Below are 10,106 nucleotides of genomic sequence, written 5' to 3'. Positions count from 1 at the left end.
TGAAGCACAGATAAACATAACATACTACTCTTAACACACGTAATACAAACCTCTACTGTGAGCAAAGCTGTAATACTCTCTCAGTAGCATCCTGGTGCCATCCGAGGTTTCGGAAGGCAGCCGATGGCTGCTGCTTTGAATCTCACATTTCAACTGCTTCTGAAGTAGAAATCTTTGGAGCACACTGTAGGATTCGTCTATATCACTGGGTGTTGAATCTTCTGAGCTGGATGAATTTTCTGGTGTCTGAAGAAAAATAGTATTTTTAAGGTATTTAATTACCACTCAGGTTGTTCACCATGTTTTCTCGGTTGAAGTTTTCAGTCCCAGTTTTTGTTGTTTTGACTGTCCCCTTTATTAATTGTTAAGCTCATCTTTTGTGACAACACCCAGAAGGGACCCCTTTTATAAATTAAAAGTAAATATATTACCCTACCTTGCAGGGATGCCATAAGGCTTAATTAGTTCGTTTTTGCAAACTGTTCTGAGATTCCCAGATCAGCATCAAATGTTTATTATTAATTATAGGCTCTAGTGAGTATATTGGATAATTTCTTAATTTAATTCTCTTCAGGCATCCTTAAAATAACTAATCTTTAACGTCTTTATTTTTTAAAATTCTTAAAGCACATTTGTTCTTGGCTCAAGTAATTCTGTAGACATTTTTCTATCACTTACTGTATTTTTAGTTCTAGAAATCTTTTTAATTTATATATAGCAACATGAAAAACAGCCTTTTACTGTTTTCCCTGTGAGTTCTGCTGTGTGGATTTTTCTCTAATAAGAAGGTTTTGTTTAAACATTATATGGTGCATTTTTTTCCTGCAGTGGGGGGTGTTAAGTAATTTACTTGGCTTCCCTTGGGAAATTTGCAGAGATTACATGGCACTGCTGTGATTTATCATTTCTACTTTATTTCTGACTCATAAAGCATGCATTATTTTGTGTTTACCTTCAGCAACAGATCACAGGAAATTTCATCATCAATCAAAGTGCTTTAAAAGGGGGAGAAGTGATGATGTGACAAAGGCACTGTCAGCAGCTGTGGTTATTGGAGGATCATTTATTGCTTCATTGTGTCGTAACACTTCTCATTTTATTGCTTTTTCCCAGGATCGGGTTCATGTCGCTTTAGTTACTCAGATCCCAGCATCACCGTGTCCTACAGTAAGAACAGTTCTGCAGATTGGACTCAGCTGGAGAAAATTAGGTTTGTTACAGCTTTTTAATAATTTTCATGCTTTCTGGCTGAGCAGGTGGTGTTTATACCTGGCTCTTTTAAAACTTGTTTTAATTGTTAACATTTCAGTTCTTACTTGTTCATACACATGAAGAGATGAAATGAAGGGATGAAATGGTGATCACTAAAGTTAATTGCTGAACTGCCACTCAGTTTGGTAAATCATAGTTTCATCCATCAGTTATGTGGGAGGTAAGGAAAAGAAGGACTTAAAAAGAAGGAGTTAAAATGCAACTCCAATAACCAGCAAGTTCAGGTGCCTGAAAAAAACAAAGCTTTGGTGACATCTGCATTTTATCATCACTTTTAATGTCAGCAAGAGCCATAATTTATAGTGTTGCAATTTTCTACTGTGGTAGGATAAAACCTTCAATAAAAATAGTTTATAGTTTGATATGAACACTTAGCTCTGGACACTCTTATAATAACAAGATTATAGGGAATTGTGCCTTGGTTTTTAAACAAACTGGTTTACATGAAAGCACCAAGGATTATGTATGTGGATTTTAAAACCTTTTGTTGTAATATGCAGACCTTTAAAGAAAGAGTCAGTATTGGAGATGGATTAAATGACATTGGGAAAGGTATTTTGTGCATTGCTATATATACATAGTTATAGAAGTACAATTGGGGAAGAAAACATGTTTCTATGTAGTGTCCTCATAGCATCTCAGTCTGCCTTCCCACATTACCTTAGTGTCTGTGCCACACCAGCAATTTGCTTGAGCGTATTTTCAGTCCATTGAGACAATTTGCAGTGCAAAACTACTTAATTTCTGATAGGCAAGCAAAGCTCTAGCTGCAAGGCTGTGGATTTTGGTACCTCATTCTCCCACTGTAGTTGCCTCAGAGTAACCACACAACCCTCTCCCCACCCGCCTTCCCCCCACCTTGATGCAAAATCATATACCATCAGCTCAGTCACCCTCATAGCTCTGCAAGCCAGGAAACTTAAGAGTTGTGATGGTACGAACACAAGCTCTTCAAAACTATTTTTTTTAAGTTAATGCATATACAATTTGATCTGTGCTGCTTTTACTTTGAATGCTGGAGTCGGCAGTAGAAAATAGGTCAATAGAGCAATGTGGTGCAAAGTGGAGAGGATGAATTATGAAAGGATGCTCATTTCTCCTGCGGTCTGTATGAATTACAGTAGTTATTTAAATGTGCTTCAGTGGCTTTCACTGAACTACATGCAGCTCCAGGGAATGGTGGGAGAATGGGGAGAGGTGGGACAGGAGGGCACCTGTGAAGGGAAGGTGTTGTGTCAGGGGGTGCTGTGTCAGGGAGTGTTGTGTCTTGGTGTGTTGTGTCTTGGGGTGTTGTGTTGGTGGGTGTTGCATTGGTGGGGTGTTTTGTCAGTAGGATTTCAGCTCTGGATTCCCAGGAGGTATGAGAAGGATCTTGCGGGGAAGGTGGGTGCTGTGTGTGGGCTCAGGGAGAAATGAGGACAACGTCTCAGAGCAGCATTGTAGGGGAGGGTGACAGACGAAACATTTAGCAAGTGCAGGATGATTTGTGGGAGCAGTTTCTGGGTGTGAATATGGGTCAAATATGGTTGCTTTTCAACATTTCATTACACTAGTGTTTTGCTTTACAAAAAGAGTTCCTCTATTTTCTCCTGTATAAGCAAGCTATTGGTGGCTTTTTTCTTTAGGAGCTCTGGGTCCTTTCTGACAAACTATTCACCCACCAAAGCATCATTGCCAAGGCAGAGGCAAGGTTGAGTAGCTGGCATCTTACAAACCCCAATTTCATACCTCCTTGCAGCCTGAGGTTTGAATGTAGCTAATTCCCTTGCTGGATGATTAATAAAACAAAAATAATAATTCTCAACATCCCTTTGTTGCACACAGTGTCCTTTCTTTGCAACTAGCAGTGTAAAGACGTTCACCCAGGGCTTGGAGGGAACCTTTCACAGCTCTGAGGACAGCTTTGGGAAGCAGAGCTCAAGATCACTGCCTAATACGAATAGTAATACTCCAGGTCTTCCTTTCCTCCCCACGTTTTCGATGTGCAGCAACAGGAGAGAGGGCAAATGGGTTGTTGCTTCTGCATTATTATTGAAGCAGAATATGGAAAGAGGGGCAGTCTGACCCTCCCCATCCACAGAATTAGCCTGAGAGCAGGTGTGTGGGATTGGAAGGACGCATTGGTCAGAGAAAATTCTCACCTTTTCTGCTCCATCCAGATCTATAAGGAACTGTGTGTTGCGAAAACAGGGAGATAAATCTGGTCTTGTGAGGCCGGCACCAAATATGTGACAGACGCAAGTTGGGAAACAAATAGTAATCGTTTATTTACAGCAACATTTACAGGTTCTTTTGGATTGCTGGTGATAAATTGAAAAGCTACGGGTACACTAAAGGTTGTATAACTAATATAATACCAAAACCAATGCACTATGAAACACAAACACTAACAACAACAAAAACAACAACTTGGCCACAGTAAGCCTGGCTGCCTGGCAAATAAACAAGCCCATTCGAACAGAAATACCATGGAGCAAAACCAGGAATACACTCGAGGAATCCTAGAAATGAACCTGAGGAGAAATATAAAGTACACTCAGGGAATATGAACCTGAGGATAAAATATATCACTCAGCGTTAGCTGAGGTAAATAATCTTACCCACAAGGTTACCCAAGTGATGGAGCGAATTCGTCAATCTGTCCAGTCCATCAGTATGGTTCCGAGTTCATCCTGTCCTGCTTTTGGGGCTGAAATTGGGGTGATATTTATACTCAAATTTCTGCATTACATCACCAGGCATAGGTGTGGGTGGGGATGACTACAGACAATCTTATCACTTATGTTAATGTCACGAAGTCCATTAATTCACGCCTGCATGGGTAGAGGTAATGGCTCCATTGTTTGGGGCAGAAAGAAATGGGGGACTGGGACCATGAGGCCTCATCTCACACTCCTCCAGGCATCCAGATAACACCAGCTATGGATCTAGTGATGGTTATCACCTCACCCAGTGCTTAGCACCTCCAGTGCTTGCCACCTCGTCCAGTGCTGAGTTTCATGCTTCCAGGCATGCAGCTATATGATGTACATGACTTGGACTTTGCTCGCTCTCTCTCTACGCTGGGGTACCAGAATTCAGGAGTTTCTTTTGATGAAAGCTTATTTTTGTAAAATGCTCCCTTAATATTTCCTTTTGACCATACCTACAAAATACCTGACAATGCCCAGTCACCTGGGAGATGTGACCAGCATCGAGCATGAATGTTGCCCAGCTTTTTCTTCCTGCACTCCAAAGTCAGCATTGATCTGTTATTTATTGCCTAAGCTAGCGCTGTCTTTGAAGCAGGGCTGCCTTTGCTGGGTCTGTATGTGCACTGCCTGGCACAGTGGGACTCTGCCTCAGGGCAGGTGTTTTCTGATCTTCACGGAAGATTTATCAACATACAGGGGATGTCAACACAACTGTGTCACACCTAGTAAATGTGTTAAATGAGGGTAAAGTGTTCCTAGCTAAAACTTGGTCTAATTCCATATCGTTGTTTTTCAGCGCTCCTTCCAACATCAGCACGATCATCCACATCTTGTACCTTCCTGAAGATGCTAAAGGGGAGAACGTCCATTTCCAGTGGAAACAGGATTATGTTCATGATGGTGATGTGTATGAAGCCTGCTGGGCACTGGACAACATCCTGATCATAAATGCTGCTCACAGAAAAGTGGTTTTAGAGGATAATCTTGATCCTGTGGATACTGGCAACTGGCTTTTCTTTCCTGGAGCCACAGTTAAGGTTAGTCTGATTTTCTATGGCTTAATGTTATTACTATTGTGTCTACTCTTGTATGTAGAAGACAACAGTAACATCTAACCAAACTCTGAACACACAAGGGTGTTTAGGCCACTCCATCTGCTTCTAGAATTAGGCTCTTTTACATTGTTTTTACCTTTTCTCTGTCCTCTGGTGCTTTCTAGAACTATGCAACTTCTCTGCCATGACCAAAACCAAATGAGGTTTCTACTCTCATGTCAAAGATCATATAACAGAAAATGGGAAACAGCTTTTGTTAGCACAACAGTGTGATATTTTTGAAACAAATTCAAGTTTCTCCATTGGGTAGTTTGAAATCTACTTGTTTGTTTACTGCTACTTGCTTTATCACAAACCATCACAAATATATAGTTTCCCACTTTTTCTGACTGCGAATATAACATCTCCATTGCAGCATGCATTCAGGAAGTGGCTGCTCCTTAGAAGTCTCCTTCTCAGTAAGCTCCTGTTTTGATATATGAGGTCTAGCAAGATCATACAATTTTGGGAAAAACTCTATAAGGAGCCCTACAAGATCTCTGCACACAATGTTCCTTCAAATGCAGAGTTGTTCAACATCAGGAAATCAGTTGAATTCTTGTTTTCTATGTTTCCAAGCAGACAGGAGTTGAGCATCAGATGACTTTCTGCTTCCATCCTATTTTGCATTCACAAAAAAGGCAGTTTTGATGTTGGAGTTCATTTATGATGCTGGTAATGGTTTTGGCAATTGCACAGGAAACAGATGTTGAATACTGAGGGCAGTAAGAAGTTGGTTATGGCCTCATCCTTTCCCCACAGAACCTGATATGAATGGCCTCAGATTAATCTTTTTAGAAATAAATACTGCTACTAGTCTACTCATAGTGTCTGATTATTGACTTTTTTTTACTTCAGTAAGACCATTTAAGCTACAATGATGTTTTTATATGAGATTTTAGAATAAAATATTGTCCAGCATATTTAATGAAGTAATTTTCTGTGATCAGTTCACATTTGTTGTGTTGTCAGTCTTATCTCTGAATTTTAAGATCCAGCCCATACATGTGAATGTGTGAAAGCAAAGAAAGGATTTATGTGCCATAGGTGCAGTTACTTATCAGTTGGGCAAGCCTAAACACTGCTTGAATTGTCTGAAACATTCACAAAAAGCATCTAAACTTTAGCAAGTAATCATCTTTTTTCTTTGCTTTTCTTTTTTCTTTGCTTTTTTTGCTTTTATTTATTCTATTTTTATTTTTTCTTTGTCCTTTCGCTGTTTTTTTTGACTTTTTTTGAGTTAAACTCAAACTTTGTGTTTGCATTACCTACAGCTATGGTCACTTGTAAGATGAGAGACCTAAGCGCACAGATCACTTTGTGCATCTAGACAGAAATCGCATTCAAGCTCAAACCTTACATGAGATGTGAGTGAGGATTCACCAATCCGCCATCCCTCCAAGATCATCTTCTCTTTCAGTGACAAATGAAATGTGCATCTGTCTGTTCCCAGCTGACGTTTGGCTGTGTGTAGCCACTTAAACCAGGTTAAGACAATGTGTAAGACTGGTATAGCCATACTGGACTAAGGCTATATGTGATGCAGGGCTGGGACCCTGTAGTTATTTCAAACATTTTTAGCATATCTAGATTTTCACCAGAGCACTCCTGTACTCAATTTTCATTTTTAAGGTTTTTTGCTCCAGTTTTCCTCAGATTTTCAGTAACAATCTTGCCAAATATAATTTGAACAGATTTTGCAATGTGAATTTCATGTTATGTCAAAAGTAAAACTATAAATTGGGTCAAAATTTACATCAGATTCAGCATAGACCCTGCCATAGCATCATAATACCAGGAACATTTTTTTTTACATGTTTTCGTGCTTTTCAGGATTGGAACATTTTATAAAACTTTATAAAAACTTTTAATATTTTCTTTAGAACATTTAGCATAGCTCTAATCTCAGGCCATCACACACACGCTGTTTTGTATAAATAAAATTGTGAGAATCTTTGTACATTGTGCTAACAACATTACGTGCCATTTTAAGTGTAACCACACCAGTCACCTCTGTTTCAAGCAGGATTTCACAGCAGACAGCTAACTCGTCCGGCAGAGTGGCAGAATGACAGCAGCAGTGGGTGGCACATCTTCACAGTATTCCCAGTATTGTTAATGCTCTCAGGCTGCAAAAGTTCATGGAAACTGGGGGAAGCTTTTACATTTCCCTACCATAGACAAAGACATTGGCCTGAAGAGTAGTGTTGGAGAAACCCTGACAGTGCTACAGGGATAGCTTGCATCAAAGCTAATTCTAGTTCTCTTTTTCCCACAAGTATCTTTGCTTCCCAGACATCTAAAACTTGCTGAATAGTCCTGATGTTTGTTCAGTAAGTCTGTATAGCAATTTGAAATTGTTACTTATGTTTTTACTAAGGGATCAGCAAAATTTATTGCTGTACTGCGCTACCCTTTATAACTCTCCCCTATGTGTTTTTTAAAGAAGTGTCCATACTCACAGTTTATCACTATGCAAAACTCCATTTCAATGTGATGAGACCTTTTCTCTGCCAGCCAAGCCTATTTGTGCCATACAAGTTTCAATTCATGTCCTCCTGTCCCCTGACAATTAGTATTGTAGATAAATTTGCCCTAAAAATCTTTCTTGAAGTTTGTGTTAACTTCTTCACTGGCTTCCTTCAACCATTTTGTTGCCCACCTTAATGGGTTACTCTGTTAGTAAAGAAAGGCATTAGGATATGGTTTGTTGGTAGTTTAGAATAAATGTTGTTGTGGCTTGCACAATTAGATGTGGTTCAGCAAGTTCTTTCCCAATAGTTACTCAGGAGGTGGCTTTCAGAGTTGCTTGTTATAGCTGGTACATGCTCTTGTTGGATGCTTATCATGTTCAAAGAAAGCTGGTTTCTTTTTTCTGTAGAAAATTTACTTTGGTAGTACTTGAGGTCTACTAAAATAAACAGCAAACATTACAATTCCAGGAGTTTTGCTGGTAAAACTGCTTAGATTAATAGCTGCTTAGATTAGTAAGTTTAAAAGACAGCTGAAATGAAGACTACAGTGAAGACTAATATCTGGGTTCTGGGTTAGGTTCGGTGGTGTGTTCAGTCACTGAAGTGGACAGTGCAAGCATTAATAGTAATTATGCGCTCATGTGTTCACTCCAGTTCAATGGATTTGGACAGCGTGTTCTCAGTAAACACTTACGGGATCTTGCCTGTGCCCAGCTTGGGAAGCGGTTTCTCCTCCTCTCCCAGTCTTATTGAGCTTGGACCAGGAATTTGATTGCGTTTCTTGCTGCGCTCAGGAGCGGTTGGTACTCTTTTGAAAGCACATGGCTGGTTGCAGACGCAGCTGGAACTGGCTACTGAGATGGGCAGCAAGCTGAGAGATAAGCCACTGAATCTGTGTGTGTTGGTTCCAAAGAAGACAGCAAAAGACAAGAAAGATGCTGTTAGCAAGGCCAATCAACCCTTAGGAGATTAATTGGATCCACTGGAACGTATTTATCTGTGTTGGACTGCGTGGAAGGGTGTTGAACAGGATAAATTTCTGACTGCATTTCAATATTTCCAGTGACAGCTCTGAGTGTGAGCACGGCCTTGCAGTCGAGCGTGGTTAAGACATTGCACTGGTGGTTGAGATGGCTGAAACGTGTGAAGCAGTGCTGGGCTCTGAGAGCTGTTAAAGGGCTGTGCACCTCAAGACTTCAGAGCTAGTTGGGGGAAAAGAAGAACTCTTCCGCCTTCAGTAATGCTTCTTGGATCTTTACTATAAAACAGGGAAATGATCTCATCTTTCAGTGGACACTTCATATATCTTGTATATTTGATCAGAAGTTGTTCTGTTTTGAGATAAAGCATTTACCAAGTTTTTTTTGTTTTCTCTGACTGCCCTGGTCCGAGATTGGATGTGCAAGCTCAAAAAAGGTTGAGGAGGGAACTATTCTCAGCAGTCTTACAGTACATGTCTCTGCAAAGCTTTTGAGTACATAAAAGTAGCACTGAGACCAATCACCCATCTCTGGAATTTTTCCGTATCTGGGAAAAAGCAGTATAGATCATTACAGACAGTAGAGTCACAATACATTTGGTCATGATGTGTTAATCCAGTGACGCATCTCATCTTTGAGAAGAGTCAAGTTACAGCATTGCTGTCTTACAGTGGTTGCAGCCGCTGTCCACTTGGTATCTGAAGGTTGCATCCAGCCGGTCAGCTTGCTTTGGTCTGCAGGATTTGGGGACTACACCTGAGGTTGTCTGTGCTGCTAAGCTGTGAGTGTGCAGCCTGGCTTAGCATGGGATGGGGCAAGAGAGGAAGTTCTGTGCCAGCCTCACTGAGCAAGTTGGGTTTAGGACTGGGGAACCCAATGCATGTTATTCACTACTGTGGACATGATCATTTAATCCTGAAAAAGTCCCAATCCCAACATCCTGATCCAGTAAGCCCCTTAGGTAACAGGACATCACCATTCAGCTCATTTTCATTTCCCAGAAATGCTTGCAAGCTTAGCAGAAGGGAAAGCTGCATAAGAAGAGAGTGGGAGAACTGAACACTCACACTCAGAAAAATATGCTGAAAATGTGTCCATAAACTCCATGACCTTTCACCACACCCTGAGCACATCAGGGCTATGCACATCCCAGATCTACGAGTCCTTCCTGAACCCATGGTGTTTTGTGTCACTGAGCGGGGAAGATGTGCACATAGGGCTAAGAGTTTGGCAAAAGGAAAGGCTGATTAAGCTATTCCACACCCCCAGTTCCAGAGCAGATTTCCAAATCTCTGAATACCCTGTTAATTAATAGGAACGGCACTGGGTAGTCGTCTTTCAAAACAAGCATCCTGACATTCCATATATATCTTTGTTGGTTTTAATTGTTTGTGCTGAAAATAACAAGATTTTTTTCCATTTTTCGGTTTTGAATTCTTGTTTCAAGAAGCACTTGAGGTACCCATTGGATCAGATCCAATATATTTGTTTGCAGTAAGAAAGGTGATCTTCTATCTATGCAAGAGTGAAAATGGCAGGCTGAAATTGCTATGTCCCTATTTTGGACAAATTTACACATAAATGCTTCTAACG

At 40.4% G+C, this 10,106-nt stretch overlaps 1 protein-coding gene across 1 annotated transcript in view; it reads left to right on the top strand.

The window, feature by feature from the left end:
- Window positions 1–1,113: 1,113 nt before the first annotated feature.
- The window catches only part of LOC104536814 (reelin-like), a gene marked incomplete at both ends in the record, with an annotated part of 45,484 nt that continues 36,491 nt past the window's right edge, over window positions 1,114–10,106 (top strand). The window contains 2 exons of the mRNA XM_010179536.1: window positions 1,114–1,210; window positions 4,762–5,002. Coding sequence (XP_010177838.1) covers window positions 1,114–1,210; window positions 4,762–5,002 — 338 coding nt within the window. The remainder of the gene's footprint in view (window positions 1,211–4,761; window positions 5,003–10,106) is intronic.

Source organism: Mesitornis unicolor, unplaced genomic scaffold, assembly GCF_000695765.1.
Source record: "Mesitornis unicolor isolate BGI_N332 unplaced genomic scaffold, ASM69576v1 scaffold15052, whole genome shotgun sequence".
NCBI lineage: Eukaryota > Metazoa > Chordata > Aves > Mesitornithiformes > Mesitornithidae > Mesitornis > Mesitornis unicolor.
This window is presented reverse-complemented; position numbering and strand designations above follow the sequence as displayed.